Source organism: Tamandua tetradactyla, chromosome 1 (genome assembly GCF_023851605.1).
Source record: "Tamandua tetradactyla isolate mTamTet1 chromosome 1, mTamTet1.pri, whole genome shotgun sequence".
In the NCBI taxonomy this organism is placed as follows: Eukaryota; Metazoa; Chordata; class Mammalia; order Pilosa; family Myrmecophagidae; genus Tamandua; species Tamandua tetradactyla.
In genome coordinates, this window is record NC_135327.1 from 231516353 (window position 1) to 231534734 (window position 18382).

An 18382-nucleotide genomic window follows, 5' to 3' on the forward strand; every position below is an offset into this window, starting at 1 on the left:
CCCGGTTGAGGAGACGAGACCCGCGTAAAATGACAGGGAAGATGCGGGGACTGAGAGCAGCACTGAATTGGGGTGCAGGGTGTGGGGCAGTGCTGGGCATGAACTGAGCCGGGTTGGGAGGGGTCAGGCAGGAGCCCAGGAAAGAAGGGACGCCGCACTTGGGCCACGCAGACTCTGCTGAGCACCTGGTGGCAGGTGAGCGCACCTGGCCGCCTGCTGGTAGGAGGCCCCAGGCAGTGGCGTCTCCCTCCCCTTGCAGCCTGCGGAGGACCTCTGTCCGGGCCCAGCGGGACCTTCGGCCACAGCAGCCCTGGCGACGACTACGTCCACGACGTCAACTGCTTCTGGGTTATCCGAACCCAAGAGGGAAAGGTAACGGCCAGCCCCTGTCCCCACGCGGTTCGCTTTTACGTGGACTGTGCAGCTTATGTGGAGAGGCCGTGCCGGCCACATCCCGGGGCAGGTGGCCGAGCCCTCTGAGTCCTGGGCTCTGGCTGCAGTGACACACAGCTCTCCGTTGGGCCACTAACCCTCTGGAATAAGTAATAGTATCCTCTTTTTTTTTTCTTTTGCTTGGGCAGGCACCGGGACACGAACCCGGGTCTCCAGCATGGCAGGCGAGAACTCTGCCTGCTGAGCCACTGTGGCCTGCCCAGTATCCTCATTTTATAGGTGAGACCGTGGAAACTAAGAGAGGCCAGGGACTTTTTAAGCACACCTTAGCTTGTGGTGGGGATAGTTGATTTTCAGAGTCAGATTTGGCATCAGGGTCCCTGCCCCGTCCAGCTCTCTGTGCTGACAGACTGCCATGAGCTGGTTCCTAAAGTCCTTTTGCTACAGAGTCATCCAGAGGGGCTCACTCAGGTCACGCTGGCTAGTATACAGAGACAGCAACATGTGTGGGGATGGAGCACGTTCTTAAATGTCTTCTCCGGGCCAGGTACGGTGCTGAGTGCATCACATTATTGTGGCTTTACGTCATAGAACCCGAAAGATAGGTACTACTAGCCTCCTTTTACAGGTGAGGAATTTTCCAGGTCCAGGTGGTTTGTGAGTGGCTGGTGGGGCCCCTGTACCCCAAGGCTACCCTCCACTGCCCAGGCCACTCCGCAGATGAGCTCGGAGCTCACGGGCTCCATGCTTCCACCCCCAGCTTGAACCCTCAGATTTCCTGAACCTCTGTTTCTCCGCCACCTCCTGCGCTCAGGGAGATCAGGTCATGTGTCTGAACAGAGAAGGGTTTTCCGTGACATTCTGTTAATTTTTCCAGCAAACTAATATGACAGAGCTCACTGTAAAAGGGTCGGCAAACGGTTGTTCCTGGAGGGGCTCCCTGGGTGCGGCAGCCCCACGGCAGGACGAATTCCAGACCCATTTCCCAGTGGGTGTGGCAGCCGACTTCCGTCCTTCCATCTGGTCTCTTTGAGTTCTGTTTCCTGACACTGAATACATTTTCCTTCAGAAAAAAGTTCTTATGTGAAAAATTTTAAGTACTTTTATTAACAATTTTTAAGAAAAACTTCCGCTATTTTTCTTGATTTTTGTGGATTTCTATCTTCTTCTCCCCACCATAATGTACATAATAGTGGAAGATATATGCGAACCGAAATAATTCAGGAACAGGTATCTGATTTTTATTGAAATTGCTTTTAAGGTGAAAATGATGCAATGCTGGGGAATAAATCTTTTAAAATACCCCAATGCAGAATTCGAAATATTCTAAGTTCTTTCTTTCTTAGCTGAATACTGCTGTGATATAATGTCAATTGAAAATTAAATTCAACAGCCTTTTTCTTTTTTTCGGTTGCTTGGTAGTTTTAAATGCAGCTGTCAGCGCAGGGTCTTTTATGCGACACGTGTTGTACTAGTACGTTCTACCCCGTGAACTCCGAGGCACCCTCTGTGTTTATTCCCTGCTTTGAGTGAACTCAGTTCTCACGTTGCCCTCTGCCCATTCCGGCCCGGCCCGGACTCCCTCAGCTGGGCCCGGTGCCACTGGCCTGGCTGGGGCTCCGGGGTGGCCTGTGCGGTCAGCAGGCGAGGTGCAGGGCCCACCGCGTGGGAAGCCCGTGTGGGGAGAGCCGCACTGCAGCTTCCCTTAAGGCCGGTGCCTTGTCTCACTGGACTGAGAAACACTGGCAGCTTTGCGTGTGAAGTTCCTCTGTGTCACGGGTTGGACGGCATAACAAAATCTGGGTACATCTCATTAACGTTGATATTTTGATATATTTTTATATCAACTTCAGTTTGGGTTTGGCAATTTAAAAATTTTTTTTTATTGTGAAATATATATATACAAGAAAAGCAATAAATTTCCATGTACATTTGAACAAGTAGTTATAGAACAGATTCTAAAGTTTGGAATGGGTTACTGTTCCATGATTTTTCATCTTTTTCTTCTAGCTGTTCCAAGACACTGGAAACCAATAGAAACAGCAATATAATCATTCAGCAGTCATAATATCTTCTCTTGTTATACTCCTTCTCTTTAAATAATATAAAAAGCAATAAATTTCAAAGTACACTGCAACACTTAGTTGTAGAACAGATTTCAGAGTTTGTATGGGTTATACTTCCACAATTTTAGTTTTTTTGTTTTGTTTTGTTTTTAACTGGTAAAATCAAACCGCATTCAAACACAAACATTCCTAACATATGAACATTTCATACTTGGTGTGGAATCAATGGCTCACAATTTCATCACATGGTTGTATATCCATCACCATGATCATTTCTCAGAACATTTACATCACTCCAGAAAAAGAAATAAAAAGAAAACACTCATACATACCATACCCCTTACCCATCCCTCTCATTGACCACTAGTATTTCCCTCGACCCAATTTATTTAATATTTGTTCCCCGTAATATTTATTTTCAATCCATATTTTAAATTTATCTGTCCATACTGTACATAAAAGGAACATCAGACACAAGGTTTTCATAATCACACAGTCACTTGCAAAAGCTACATCATTATACAATCATCTTAAAGAAACATGGCTACTGGAACACAGCTCTACAATTTCAGGCAGTTCCCTCCAGCCTCTCTAATACACTTTAAACTAAAAAGGGATGTCTATATAATGCATAAGAATAACCTCCAGGATAACCTCTCAACTCTGTTCGAAATCTCTCAGCCACTGACACTTTATTTTGTCTCATTTCTCTCTTCCTCCTTTTGGGCAAGATTTTCTCAATCCCTCGATGCTGAGTCCAGCTTATCCCAGGATTTCTGTCCCACGTTGCCAGGAAGGTCCACATCCCTGGGAGTCCCACATGGAGAGGGGGAGGGCAGTGAGTTTGCTTGTCGTGTTGGCTAGAGACAGAGGCCACATCTGAGCAACAAAAGAGGTTCTTTTGGGGGTGACTCTTAGGCCTAATTTTAAGTAGGCTTAGCCTATCCTTTGTGGGGATAGTTTCATAGGACAAACCCTAAGATTGAGGGCTTGGGGTTTTGGCAATTTTTAACATATCACTTACTGTGTAGACTTGCCACATTATTGGCTGTAAATTGGGAAATTTCAGATCTTTCTGTTGAAAGGGGCATAACATGGTCCCTTCCTAGCTAGTGGGAGAAGCACGCTGGGGTCGCTGTGCACGTGAGAAGTAACACGTGTGGCCTCTTTCTCCCCAGGTCCTACGGGTCACTTTCACTTTTCTCCAGTTAGAACCCGCGAGCCTCTGTCCACATGAGTTTCTGCAGATTCATGACGGCGACTCCTCCGCTGCGTTTCCCCTCAGAAGACTCTGCGGCGCCAGCGTCCCGGGCGAGGTCCTCAGCAGTGGCAGTGCCCTCTTCTTTCACCTGTTCTCTGAACACCTGCGACGTGGGAGTGGCTTCACAGCACGCTGGGAGACCCGGCAGCCAGGTGTGCGCGCGCGGGAGGCGAAGCAAGCTCTCAGAGTTACCAAAGGTTCTTGATTAATATCAGCTGCTCTGGGGTCCAGGCATCCCTCATTCTTTTTAGAACTGTTTTAAAGTGCATAAGTCTAAAATGCATGGGGATTTAACTTCGTGTTCACAGATAAAATTAGGGCACGATGGAAGAGGTTCAGAAACACGGACCTTTGCAGGTTTCTTGTGAAGTTGCTGAACTGCACTTTATAAGTCCCCACGGCGCACTCATTGCAGGACACGGTGAGGCCGTGGTCCAGCCCTTCACCGGACACTCCTCATTTGAGTGACCACTCACCAGTGCCTGTTGTGTTGTTATTTTGGTGCTCTACCTTCTGTTTCTTTTCTTTTAAGCGTTTTAATGCAAACATTTTAGATTTGTAAGAAAGGGGAGAGGATGGTGGAAGGACCCCCAGCTCGTTCACGGAGAGGTGGGCCTCTGGCTGGAGTTCCGTGCTGTTGGGCACGGGGTCGTTAAGGCTCCACCCGGGGCAGCTGAACAGATTTATTTGTGAGACAGAGAGAGCAGAGAGAAAGCAGGAGGCGGGAGCCAGCGAAAGGGAAGAGAAACGGCTGCGGCTCTTTGTCCTGGGAGGCGTGTCTTCCAAGGAGGGTGATGCCGGGGTGAGGAGGTGCCCCAGGGTGGTGTGCTGTCCCTGACAGGATGGGGCTTGTGGACTTCGGGTCTTTGGGACGGCTGAGGTGCTGGTGCGCCCTTCTCCTTTGACGGGCAGCTGCGTGGGTCGGGCAGGGGAGGGTGTGGTCAGCAGAGGCAGATCCTGCCCGTACTTCCAGTGGTCTGGGGCGTCTTCCTTCGCCGTCTGGAGGAGTCAGCACCAGCCGGCATAGTGATGGCTTTGCATCTGGGTCCGGGGACCTCCCGGAGATGCTGGTGAGGGGCCGAGCGGACTCTGCGCCGAGGGTTCCTTTTGCTCTGAGATTTCTTTTTCTGAGACCTAACACTCTTTTCGGTTGGTCTGTGGCGCTTTGTAGTACGTCTTAAAACTTGGTCGTGTAAGTCCTCTAACTTGGTTGTTTCTAAATCTGCTAGATTTTTGCATTTCCCTATAAATTTTAGAGTCGTGTCAATTTCCTCCCACAATGGTTGAAATTTTGTTGACGTTGCATCATATCTTTGCATCCATCTGGGGAGAATTGACCACTGATGGATATGGGTAGGGTCTACATTTATTTAGTGCTTTCTAAATTTATCTAAGCAATGTTTTATAGTTTTCACGGTTTAAATATTCCACGTCTTTTGTTATATTTCTTTCTAAATAGTTGATATTTTATGCTATGTTAAATAATACTAATTTTTAAAATTTCATTTACCATCTGTGTGCTGCTAGGCATACAAATGCAATTTATTTTTTTTAATATTGATTTTGTATTTAGCCACATTGCCAAATTCATTCGTCGTTTCCAATGTTTCTTGGTAGATGTTTTTTAATTTTTCTGTATACGCAATTGTGTCATCTGTGGATAGATTCTGTTTTTCTTTTTCCTTTGATAACTGTTATGTCCTTTCCTAGGCTTACTGCCTAGGGCTTTTCCCAGGACTTGCAATACACTGCTGGATGAAAGCATCAAGAGGAGGCACCTTTGTCTTGTCTCCAGCTTTATGGGGTAAATCTTCAACCATCCACCACTGAATGTGGTGGTAGCTGTAGGACTGTGTGAGTGACTTTTATCAGATGCAGGGAATTCTCTTTGGTTCAAATTACTATTGCTGAATAACGAATTACCCCTAAATTTAGCATTGTAGAATAGGGGTCCTTAAATTTTGTTTCTGGCTTTGTGGGCCAGGAATTTGCCAAGGCCTCAGAGTGACCATGCCACTGAGACGCCCGGGCCTGTGCAGGCAGTGCGTGGCTGCCCTCGGAGTGACCATGCCACCTGAGATGCCCCGGGCCTGTGCGGGCAGTGCGTGACTGCCCTTGGAGTGACCATGCCACTGAGATGCCCGGACCTGTGCGGGCGTGCGTGGCTGCCCTCGGAGTGACCATGCCACCTGAGATGCCCCGGGCCTGTGCGGGCAGTGCGTGACTGCCCTTGGAGTGACCATGCCACTGAGATGCCCGGACCTGTGCGGGCGTGCGTGGCTGCCCTCGGAGTGACCATGCCACCTGAGATGCCCCAGGCCTGTGCGGGCAGTGTGTGGCTGCCCTTGGAGTGACCATTCCACTGAGACGCCCCGGGCCTGTGCGGGCAGTGTGTGGCTGCCCTTGGAGTGACCATTCCACTGAGACGCCCCGGGCCTGTGCGGGCAGTGTGTGGCTGCCCTTGGAGTGACCATGCCACTGAGACACCTGGGCCTGTGTGGGCAGTGCGTGGCTGCCCTCGGAGTGACCATACCACTGAGATGCTCGGGCCTCTGTGGGCAGTGCATGGCTGGGGTGGTGTCCCGGCTCTTCTGGGCCTTATGAGATATTGGCCAGTTGTTTTCCTTTCTTGTAATTTCCTTGACAAGTTGTAGGTAATCTTGGCCTTTTAAAATGACTTGAAAAATGTCCCCTCTTTATATTTATTGGAAGACTTTATTAAGGATTAGTAAAATGTATTCCTAAATGTTCAAAAAAAAAATTACCATGAAGTTCATTGAACCTGGCTTTTTCTTTGTAAATTCATAAATTATAAATTATATTTCTTTAATAAGTATATAGATTTATTCAGATTTTCTCTTTCTTCTTCTGTCAGTTTTGGTGAATTATCTTTTCTCAAGAAATTTATCAATTTTATCTACATTTTCAAAATATTTTCTTGCTATTCTTCAGTATTTGTAGAATCTGGAGTAATTTTCCCTCTTTTAATTCCTGATATTGAACGTTTGGGTTGTCTTTTTGGTCTTGATCCATCTTACTAGAGTTTTTAGTTTCCTAAGCTGCTTAAAGCGAATACCAGGAAATGGGCTGGGACAGTGGGAGTTTATGCGCTTGTGGTTAGAGCCCAGGAAACTGACCCCATCGGGGCCCCTCCAGGCGCTGCTTTCTGCCCGAAGCCCAGCTGCTGGGGCTCCTGCCTCCTGGGCCACGTGCCGGGCACAGGGTTCTGCCAGTCCCTCCCTTCGCTTCAGGTGGCGTTGCTTCCCCAGCGCTCCCTCCCTCCCTCTCTCTTTCTCTGTCTCTCGCTCTCCCTCCACCCCCGTATTCATTCCCCTTATAAAGGACTCCAGTCTGTCCTGAACGAGAGCCACACCCTAACTGAAGTGGCCTTGCCAAAGGTCCAGCCTCCGCGGGCTCCCTCACAGGAGTGGGCTAAATTGAAGCGCATGCTTTCGGGGTCCATAAAGCTCCACACCCCACACTAACTTAATAATCTTTTCAAATAAAGCTTTGGGCTTTGATAATGTTTTCTATTTCATTGATTTTGACCATATTTTTATAATTTTCTTCCTTTACTTTTTTGGGCTTAGTTTGCTGTTACCTTTTTTTCTGGCCTCTTAAATTGGAAGCATTGAGACATGATTTTCATGATTTTTCTTTTCTAATGGGTGTACTAATGCTATACATTTTTGTCTAAGAAGTGTTTTAGCTATATCCCGCATGTTTTAGTATGTGGGTTTTCATTATCATGCAGCCTCAAATTGTTTCTAATTTTTATTGTGATTATTCTGTGATTGTTAATTTTATTAAAAATATGTAGCTTAATTTCTAATGTAGTCGGCAATCATGCACAGCATAATTTCAATCTTGAAATTTGTCAAGGCTTGCATTATGGCCCAGTATATTTTCTACTTTGGTAAAATAGAAATAGAAAAGAATGTTTATTCCAGAGCAGCTCAATGTGGTCATGTATATATGTTAGATAAATCACATCGCTCAATAGTGTTTTTAAAATAGTCTGTGTCTTTCCTGATTTTTAAAATCTGTTTGTTCTGTTGTTACTGAGAAAGGTGTGTTAAATTCTCCATCTGTGATTATAGATTTAACTGTCTTTCCTTTTTGTTCTGAAAGCTTTTGCTTTATGTATTTTAAAGTTATATCATTAGATACATATAAACTTAAATTATTATGTATTCCTGCTGAATTAACTTTTTATCATTGTGAAATCTCCCTATCTCTCATCATTCTTCTTACCTAAAATTCCATTTTTATCTGATATCAATATAGTCACATCAGCTTTCTTTTGAATAGTGTTTGCATGATATATATTTTCTATCCTTTTGTTTAAAATGTACCTGTGTATTTGTATGTAAAGTGTAATTCTTATAAACCATATATACTCTAAAATCTTGTTTGATAATCTTTGTCTTTTAATTGTTTAGTCAATTTACATTTAGTGTAGTTAGTGATATAATTTGGTTTAAATCTACCTACTTGCTAGTTATTTTCTATTTGTGTCATGTTATTTTTTTCTTTATTTGCTTTCTTGTTTTTATTTAGTGAAATATTTTTCTTATTCCATTTTATTGCCTCTATTAGCTTTTTGTTTTTTTGTTATTTTATTTTTTATTTTTTTCTCTATTAGCTTTTTGTTATTCTTTTTAGTTTCATTCTTTTAGCAGTTACTCTATAAATTACAAAGTGTATCATTAACTTGTTATAATGTTTTATAAATGGATACTTTTATCAGTCTCAATACATTATCCTTATAGTATTTATCTCCTACTTTTTTCCTGTTCTTGTCAATTTTTGCTTTTGCATACATTATAAGTCCCACAAGACATTGATATTGTTGGCAATTTAAATATTTAATAGCCTTTTCTATTCCTCCATGCCTTTACTCTTTCTACAGCTGCTCTTCCATCTGATACTTTCATGCTTCTCCTTCAGCCTAGAGGGCGTCCTTTTTTATTTCACAAAGAGTGTTTCTGCTGGCAGCAAATGCTCACTGCTTTTGTTTGTCTCAAAGTGTATTTTTACCTTAATTTTTGAAGGATGTTGTCACATATATAGAATTTTAGGTTGGCAGTTTTCTTTCTAGTAATGTTTTTGCCTTTTCAGTGTCATCTGACTTCCATAATTCTGTTGGAAAACCAGCTGTAATTACTTCGTCGTTCCCTGATGATGACGTCTTTTCCCCTCTCCCTGCCATTAACATTCTAGTCTTCATATCTGCTGTCAGCAGCCTGACCCATGTATCTGGTCTAATTTTCTCTTTATTTTTCGGGCTTTCCTTCTTGGCATTCACTGAAAATTCTAAATCTGTGGGTTGATTCTTTTACTTCATTTGAAGAATTCTCAGCCAATAAGTTTTCAACATTAATCCTGTCATCTCTTTTTCCCTCCTGTCCTGGGACTCACCTCTCATGCACGTGTGTGTGTTTCGGCCAGGTCTCACAGTTCTTCTGCTCTCTACTTTTGAGCATTTTCTTGCTTTGATACTGCTTGCATATTTTTTTGGACACGTTTTAATTTAATTTAAATTAAGTACAATAATCCTGTGTTCTGCTGTGTTAAAAATCACCTACCATCTAAGGAGTTCTTGATTTCAGATTGTGTATTTTTTTTTCATTTCTAGAATATCCATGTGACTCCTTTTGACATAGATTTCAATTATTTGTTAAAACACTCTATAACTCTCATGTCCATATATTCCTCTGTGTTTTGTAATAGTTATTGCAGAATCCTTTTTTGGTTTGGGACTGCTTTTGGGTCTGCTTCCATAGCCTGTTGGTTTGGTTATATTGGTTCCTTTTTCTACTTCCGTACAGGCCTAGTCACATTCTTGGGTGCAGGGTGTTACAGGTCACATGTTGTCGGGCTCTGGATAATGTTTTTCTCCAGAGAGGGTGGGCAGGTATGCAGTGATAAGGCTGGAAAATCATCTGGATCCCATCAAGATGTTAATTTCGGCATTGTTAGAGACGGTCTATTTCAGTTCCTACCTTCCTAGAGCATGGCTCTTACTCCTTTGATGAGGCTTTTCTGAGATTTCAGTTCAGTGTTCAGGGTTTTCACAAAGTTATCTCCATTCTTATGGGTGGAGCTGCCGTATCTCTCCAGTGTTATTTGATTCTGTATCTTCCTCCAGCTTTTAGCTCCCAGAGTCTATTCTCTGTTAGGCTTCTGCAGTCTTCCCTGCGCATATACAGCTTAGGTGCTGCCAGGGACACCTACATTTTGGGGGTGCTGCTTCAATGCAGCTGCCTTTTCTATGGCCTCCTGTCCCCCAAATGCCAGCCACCTTAGCAGCCCCACACCTGGGCTTTATTTTTTCACCTAAAAGATCATCGCTCTCTGCTTGGGCTCCACTTCCCTATGCTGCAGTTCAGAAAATACCCACAGGGAGAGTTCTGGGGTGAATGTACTTACCATAGGTGCATCCCTTCTCTAAAGTGTCACAGTCTTGTGCTGTTTGCTGCCTGTGCCTGAAAACAATAAAAACTAAAACATTCAGTAGTTCAGTGGTTAGAATGCCTACCTTCCATGTGCCAAACCAGGGTTCGATTCCCGGACCATGCACTCCCCCCCAAAAAACTAAAACATTAGCAACAATTCCTTACCATTACCAAATATTAATCCATGTTCAAGTTTATTTGCTAGAGATTGGGTCATTTGTCCTGTAGATTATCTCACATTCTAGGTTTGGTTGATTGTATTCCAATGTGCTATTCACACCACTGTAAACTGGTAGTTAAATCAAGACTTGATAGATTCAGGTTTGATTTGTTTTGGCAGTAATAACTCATTGCATTAGGAGTCACGTGATGCCTGCTTGCCTCTCTTCTTATGGTTTCAAGTTTGATCAGAGTTAGCTCTTCTCAGGCAGCTGTACCCATTGAAGTGCGCTCACCCTGATGGACTTAACGACAGGTATGTTTGCTGTTTCAGTGGACTATCCACTGGGTTTACGAAGTGGTGTTAAAGTTACTGTTCCTTCTTCATTTATTATCTAGAGTTCATCAGTGGAGTAGAACTTTCTCATATAAACTATTTGGTTCCCTCCACATGTATGTCATATAGGAAAGGTTGAAGAAGAGCTTGATTCCTTCCCCTTATTTTACAGTATTCCACTTACTGACTTGGTGTCCTAGTTTTCTCCAATGTAATCAGGTATTTGTTATTCCAGTTTGTTTTGTTTTTAATTTTATGAATGCCCATATTTTATATATTTTAATCCATTCTACTTTTATATTCATTTGTTTGTTTTTTATATTCAAATTCTTCTATATTTGTAGCATAGCTATATACAAAAACAAATTGTTCTATACCTGTAGCGTAGCTGTATATAATAACAGTTTAAGTAATGAAAAAGAGATTGGGCCTCTGTGAAGCCCGTCTGGCTGGCTCTAGGGTAAGTTAGAACGCAGGGTAAAAGCTGAGAGCATAGTACTCTAGACCTTCAGCTACTGTAGGAGATCAAAGGCAGAGAGGTTTGTTGTGTAGAGAACCTAAATTTACTGTAACTCATAATGTAAATCAACCTTTCTGGATAGCTCATTTAAACAACACAGGACTCCTGGGGTCCGGAACGATGACAGGCCTTGTGATTCTGGATGGCTTAACATAGCACCAGGGCACATCTCAGACTGTGGTGGGCTGATAATTAAAAAGTGTTGGTAGAGTCCCTTAATAATCCTTGTGGATCTGAAGGGGAATAGATCCATATTTTTAAATATAAGGAATATTAATCTTTTCCATCTGGGAAACCCCAGGTACCTTCTCAACCACTGGGGACTCCAAAGGAAACAGGCTGAGCCCTGGAATCTGAGGCTGCATCTTATGAAACTTATTTCTGTAAGGGGAGAAGCTAAGACTACTCATAATGAGGCCTAAGAGTTGCTTCCAGGAAGCCTGTTTATTGCTCAGATATGACCTCTCTCTCTCAAAGCACGACTCTGCAAGGAAAATAATTGCTGTTCCCACTACATGGTACCTTCCCGCTCTATGGTGCAAGCCATTCAGGGGTGAAAATCTCCCTAACAACAGGGCGTGACTCCCAGGAATGAGTCTGGCCCTGGCACCGTGGGACTGTCAATGCCTTCCTGACCAAAAGGGGGAAGAATAAAATAAAGCATCAGGGCAGGCAATGGTGGCTCAAGTGGCAGAATTCTTGCCTGCCATGCTGGAGACCAGGTTCGTTTCCCAGAGCCTACCCATGCCAAAATAATAATAATAATAATAAGACTTCATTGGCCAGGAGAGAGCAAACGGAGTTGAGAGGCTGCTGTTATGACAGTGTTGATCCCACAGTTTGCTACCCCCAGCTAACATCACCCGTTTTGACTCTTAAGAACACCTGGTGCTCGAACTGTGACTCCATAAAGGTTTCGTGCACTAGGTTTGCCTTCCTGGAAGATGTAATTCCCGGAGGGCTCCTAGGTCAGATAAATCCTTGAAACTCAGAGGGACCAGCCTTTCCAGGATTATCAATTAGTGTGGACATCCCTTCTCAACGTGAAAAAGTCAGAACAGGCATCCCCCCAAAATCCTTATGGATTAGGAGAAGGCTTAAACAAGGAGGAGGAGGATAACAGAGAAAGTGGGATTTAACAAGTGTGTGATGCTAAATCACTCTGTTCCTTGTAGCCACCAGTGTTTTGGAGCAGTTGGAGGGAAAATCTGAGATGATGGAATGGTAGCCCATGACAGAGACGGATCTGTTCCGTAACTACTTGTTGAAGTGTGCTGTGAAGATTATTGCTTTTCTCTTGCTTTGCTTTGTATTTGTTATATTTTACAATTAAAAAAAGTTTTAAAAAATTGTTCTGTATTTGGGCAGTAGGAAAACTTTCAAAACTTTCAAGGCTCAATTCTGAGCCTCTAGGCCCATGTCCAGTTACCTTTAGGAGGTTCCTTCCTTTCTGGTCTGAAGAGGTGCTCCAGGGTCTTTTCATTCATCTGTGGTCAGTCCTGGCTTCCCGGCTGCCATGACAGTTACCACACGTGGGTCGGCTGAAGCATTGGGAGTTCACGCGTCATGGAGATGGGAAGGCTGGCTTCTTCCCAGTGTGGCAGAGCTCTGATGGACAGCCATCCTTGGGTCTTCTTGGCTTCCCAGTCACATGGTGGTGGCCTCTGTTTCTCCCCTGGATTCCTGCTGACTTCTGGCTTCCAATTCCTTCCATGGTTTTCTCTTTGTCAGGCTCCTAGTCATGGGGCTGAGACCTGCCCTGGTTTACTTGGCCACACCTTCACTAAAACAGCATCTTCGAGAGGTCCCTACCTGGAATGGGTTCTCCCTGCAAGGATGGGGTTAGATCCCTTCTGGCTCCATAACTGAACTTCCTACCCCGTCCCAGAACTGGTGCCAATGGCTCTCCAAAGAGCCCTGGTTCCTTTTGATGGGAAACAGAGTCTACACCCCACCTGGGTGAAGGGGTCGCTGCTGCTGCCATGTTGGTCAGTGTCCCTAGACCTTTTCCATGAACAGAACTAGAAAATGATATTTTTAAAGAGAAAATGTAACGTGTATTCTTAGTGATATTTCAGGATAAATTTGGATTATAGGTTTTAACTTCATGTTTTTACCTCTCTCCTCATATGTAAAAATCTTGGCTCCCGAACACACTAATATATATCACTTATGTACTTAATCGTACTATTTCTACTTTCAGAAGACAATGCCAGTATTGTTACTAGTATGATCGTTGAAGGCTGTTTAATATTTCTTTACTGTTCTTTTTGCATTTTAAATATGTTTCCCTAGAGGTGTACAGTCAAATTACTGTATTTTAAGGTCCCTTGAAATACTTCCACTCTGCCTGGTTAAGATATCAACTCAACTCAGAATTTTCATTTGGTTTGTGATTTGAAAGATTTCTTTTTTCTCATTTTTATTGAATTTTGCCTTATAATTATATAAAATGTATTCAGGGTGGGCTGCGGGGGGCCTTGTGGGGGACCATGGAGGGCTGTGGAATGGGCCGAAGGGGCACTGTGGGGGGGCGTTGAGGGAGGGGACCATGGGGGGCCATGGGGGGCCATGGGGGGGCGTGGGGTACCGTGGGGGGGGCGGGGGGGCTGTGGGGGGGCATTGGGAGGCCGTGGGGCGGTGGCAGCCATGCTGCGTCCCGAGGCCAAGTTTCTTCACTTGGGCACCGAGTGGCTTCACCTGGGACAGTGGCAGGACACTGTCCTGAATGGAAACAAGGTGGCGCTTCACTGCTGACCGCAGGAAATAGCCTGGGTGGGCGGCATGGTGCTGACAACCCCAGAATGTCTCAGGAGCTGCTCTGCAGAAATTGTTCCCCCTCGAAGCGGAAAGGAGGACGTGCCAGTCGCACTAGCCCCCTGGGACAGCTCGGCTCTGTGGAAAAGCATGCTGCCCTTGTGGGCCGTGGGCACAGAGCGCCATGCGCAGGGAATTCGGATCTGTGCCCATTGCACCCCTAGAGCAGTAACCTCATGAAGCTGGGGTGCGGGAGTCCTGCTGGCGGCCAAAGCTGGCAAGGCCTCAGGGTACCTCCTGTCCTTGCAGAGTGCGGGGGGCTGCTGACTGCACCCCATGGCTCCTTCGCCTCACCCGGCTACCCTGGGAACTACCCCCCTGGCCGGGACTGTGTCTGGACAGTGACAGCCCCGCCCGGCCTCCTCATCACGCTTACCTTTGGGACCCTGAGGCTGGAGCACCATGAGGACTGCGGCAAGGACTACCTGGAGGTGAGCGGGTGTCTGGGGTCGGGGCCCAGGGCAGGGCTGCCAGGCCAGCGGGTCCCCTGAGGGCCTGGGCGGCTCCTGGAGGTCACAGCCCCCCGCGACGGCTGGCCGGGCCCTGTGCTGTGCTGCCTCCGGCTGCCCCCTGCCCACTTCTGAGCCTGGGACGGCGGCTGGTCTGGCCTGCAGCCCCGGGAGGCTGCCCTGGCCTCGGGCTTCATGGGGCAGCTGTGGATGACGCCCTTGCGGGTGCCACGACTCACACAGGGAGGACGGGGTGGGGCCCCAGACCCCTTCTCCTCACGCCAAGGCAGGGGCACGGAGTGGTGATAATGGTGGACTGAAACTTTTGGGAATGACTGGAAAATCTGCCTCACCCAGCAAAATTTCAGCAAAATGATCTTTTAAATGTTGGCGTTGAAGTGAGTCGCCTTGGAATGCATTTTCAGCAATTTCCACCAAACTAAAATTTTAGCTTCTTTTTATTCCTATATATTAATTCCTGGCTGCATATCTAATAGAAACCATCAGTCATTCTGACAAGGAAGTGCAGAGAAATTGAAAAATGCCTCATTTCTCATCAAAATGCAATATTTCAAGTAACTCAGCATAGAAACAAAGCAAAGATCCCCTTTAACTTTGCTGCTGATTAGGAAGCAATTTGGATGGACAAAATTGACTTAAAATATTGGGTTGTTCCTTGGCTCCTTTGTGTTCTAAATGGCATGAAATTTGCGATTCTACCAGGGTGACGAGAGGACAGCGTGGCCGCGGGGCAGGTGGAGGCCAGCAGTCACAGGCTCCCTGGGTGCGTCCCTGTGTTGGTTGCAGGCCCCCGTCCAGACGTGCTCTTGCCCCTGGGCTGGCCCACACCCTGCGCCATCTTCCTGCACCCTTTTTCCTCTCTTCCCTGCCCAGCGCTAGTTGCTCCTTGATGCCACCACTCAGATTTCTTACCTCGTTTCCTTTGCATATACTTATTTCTTTCTTTTGGACTCCTAAGAATTTACCATTTCAAATCAACATCTGGGGAGAATCCCCAAAGCCTAAGAAAGGAGCATTAAGGGCTGCGCAATGACACTGGACAATCAGCAGGTGTCTTCCCAGCCAGAGCTGCCGTTCAGGCTGGGGAGAAAGGGGCCCTTCTCTGTACCCCATGAGCATGCCAGCATCCGTGCCAGAGACACATGTCACAGGAGACACCGAGATGAAGCCCCCAAGACCAGTGGGGGGCTGTTCAGAAGTTCAGGGACCAACACGCCTTTGGGAGCAGCTGATGTGGCACCCTCCCTGTGCCGCAGGTCCGAGATGGCCCTCTGCCACATGACCCCGTGCTGGGGAGACTCTGCACCTCGCTCTCAGCCCCTCCGCTGCAGACCACAGGCCCCTTTGCCAGAGTGCACTTCCACTCCGATGCCCTGGTCAGCGACCGTGGCTTCCAAGCCACCTACTTGACGTCACCTGGTGAGTGGCCTGCAGGAGCCCTGCGAGTGCGAAGGGCGATGCCTGGGCAGTACCTGCTGGCAGCGTGTCATGTTCGAGCATCGTGTCATGTTTGAGCATCATGCCTTTATAACCTGATTTCTTGCCCAGCTCCAGATTTCTTCTTTATCCTTCCATTGATCCTTTGTCAGTACTCTGTGACTCCTTGGTTCCAAAGTTATGGGTCCACATCGCAGTAGCAGAGTGTGAGGTGGCTCCCTGCACCCAGCCTGGTCCTGTGCATTCCTCCTGCACCCAGCCTGGTCCCGTGCATTCCTCCTGCACCCAGCCTGGTCCCGGGCATTCCTCCTGCACCCAGCCTGGTCCTGGGCATTCCTCCTGCACCCAGCCTGGCCCTGGGCATTCCTCCTGCACCCAGCCTGGTCCTGTGCATTCCTCCTGCACCCAGCCTGGTCCTGTGCATTCCTCCTGCACCCAGCCTGGTCCTGTGCATTCCTGCTGCACCCAGCCTGGACCTGTGCATTCCTCCTGCACCCAGCCTGGTCCTGGACATTCCTCCTGCACCCAGCCTGGTCCTGGACATTCCTCCTGCACCCAGCCTGGTCCTGGGCATTCCTCCTGCACCCAGCCTGGTCCTGGGCATTCCTCCTGCACCCAGCCTGGTCCTGGGCATTCCTCCTACACCCAGCCTGGTCCTGTGCATTCCTCCCTGCACCCAGCCTGGTCCTGTGCATTCCTCCTGCACCCAGCCTGGTCCTGTGCATTCCTGCTGCACCCAGCCTGGTCCTGTGCATTCCTCCTGCACCCAGCCTGGTCCTGTGCATATCTTCCTGCACCCAGCCTGGTCCTATAGATTTTTAGCCCTGATCCTGCAGATTTCTCCCTGGACCCACCCCAGCTCTTCAAGGCCTTGTAACTGGCCCATCACCTCTCTCCCCCTGCAACACTATAACATCGTCCACTTGCACTGACACCCTTTAAAAAGCAAGTGAAACTCTCAGCTGTTTATTTGGGGGATGTGGGGGATTTTCCTGCTGGTGTGTGTCGCTGTGCCTCAGTGAGGACCTCGGGGGAAACTGGTGGGAAGAGAAGGAGGAGCGCCTCCTCTGGGGCTGCAGCTTCAGGCCAGAGCGGCCTCTGCCCCGGTGGGGCGGGTGGGGCAGGTGGGGCGGGTGGGGCCGGTGGGGCCGGTGGGGCCTGGTGGAGCTGGTGGGGCCTCTGTGCTCGTGGGGCTGGTGAGCTGGTGTGCACCTGCCGTGCTTCCTGGGGGTCCTGCTTCCTGGGGGCCCCGCTCCCTCCTGACCATGCCTTGCTACTCTGTATTTGGTTTCCCTTCAGGCCCAGGCCTTGACCTGGCTGTAGTTTCTTTTGTTCCATGCATTTTATAAACTGCCTGGAATGCTTTCAGGGGGAGGCAGAGCCCAGATGCACTCGAAGCGTGTGGCTGGGGGCTGGAGTGGGAGTGAGTTTGCACGCTGCTTGTGTGCCCTGGCACTGCACGTGCCTCCTGTGAGCCCACATGAACTGAAGTCTGTCCGGGGTGACTGAGCACATGCGTGTGTGCATGTGCATGTATGTGTGTGCCTGCGTGTGTGAATGTGCCCGCGTCTGGACTGGAAACTCGGAGCGCAGTTCCGGAAAGGCCACCCATGACACACCTCTTGCCCCCTCAGCCGACCCGCCCTGTGGAGGGAACTACTCGGCCGCCGAGGGCGAGCTCGACTCCCCAGCCGGGCCTTGGGCGCGCAGCAGCCAGTGCGTCTACATCGTCACGCAGCCGCCGGGGGAGCGGATCCGCGTGGACTTCACGCGCGTGGAGCTGGAAGAAGGTAGCGGCTGCGCGGGGAGCTCCATCGAGGTAAGGCGGCTGGTGGGGGCTGCCCCGTGGGGTGGGGGCCCCTGGGAGCGCGTGGAGCCCACGGGCTGTGCAGACGCTGCCTGCCCCGCCCCACCCTCTCCGGCCCCGGGGGACTTGTCACGGTGCTGGGCGTGGGCACAGGGCGGGATGGGGCTGGGGGCCGCCCGACGGCATGCGGGGCGCCCGCCTGCGGGGAGGGCCTCGGCCTGCAGGGGCAGCCCGGGCTCGGCGTCTGCTCAGCCCCTCCTCCAGGAAAGTCTAACACTAAGTGAATCCTCGGCAAGGGAGCCCCCGCGGAATAACACAAGGCGGCAGCTCTGGCTTGCCTGGCCTGATGTTTCTGTTGCTCAATCTTTGATCAAGCCACAAATTAAAATGTTGAGCAAGAGAAACTAAACATGTTTTGTTGGGCACAATCATTTTATGTAATGTGCAGTTTTGTTCACTCATGTAAATTACACCAATTCATTTTTCCAAGAAAAATCTGTGTCCCCTCCTGCCTTCTTCCCTCCTCCACATTTAGAGAAAGGAAAGAGGATGTTAGCATAAAATCTTGATTTAACTGAAGAAGCGCATTTGATCAGAGCACATATTTTTTAATCCAGAATTTTTCTCAGATGGTGAAGTGAAAGTGCATGTTTCACT

General features: G+C 47.8%; 1 protein-coding gene across 1 annotated transcript in view; it reads left to right on the forward strand.

Moving 5' to 3' along the window:
• LOC143682890 (cubilin-like) overlaps nt 1–18382 on the forward strand; it is a 247417-nt gene that overhangs the window by 20909 nt on the left and 208126 nt on the right. Inside the window, exons 12-16 of the mRNA XM_077159299.1 lie at nt 260–372; nt 3638–3872; nt 14261–14442; nt 15738–15900; nt 17553–17737. Of these exons, the coding sequence (XP_077015414.1) occupies nt 260–372; nt 3638–3872; nt 14261–14442; nt 15738–15900; nt 17553–17737 (878 nt within the window). The remainder of the gene's footprint in view (nt 1–259; nt 373–3637; nt 3873–14260; nt 14443–15737; nt 15901–17552; nt 17738–18382) is intronic.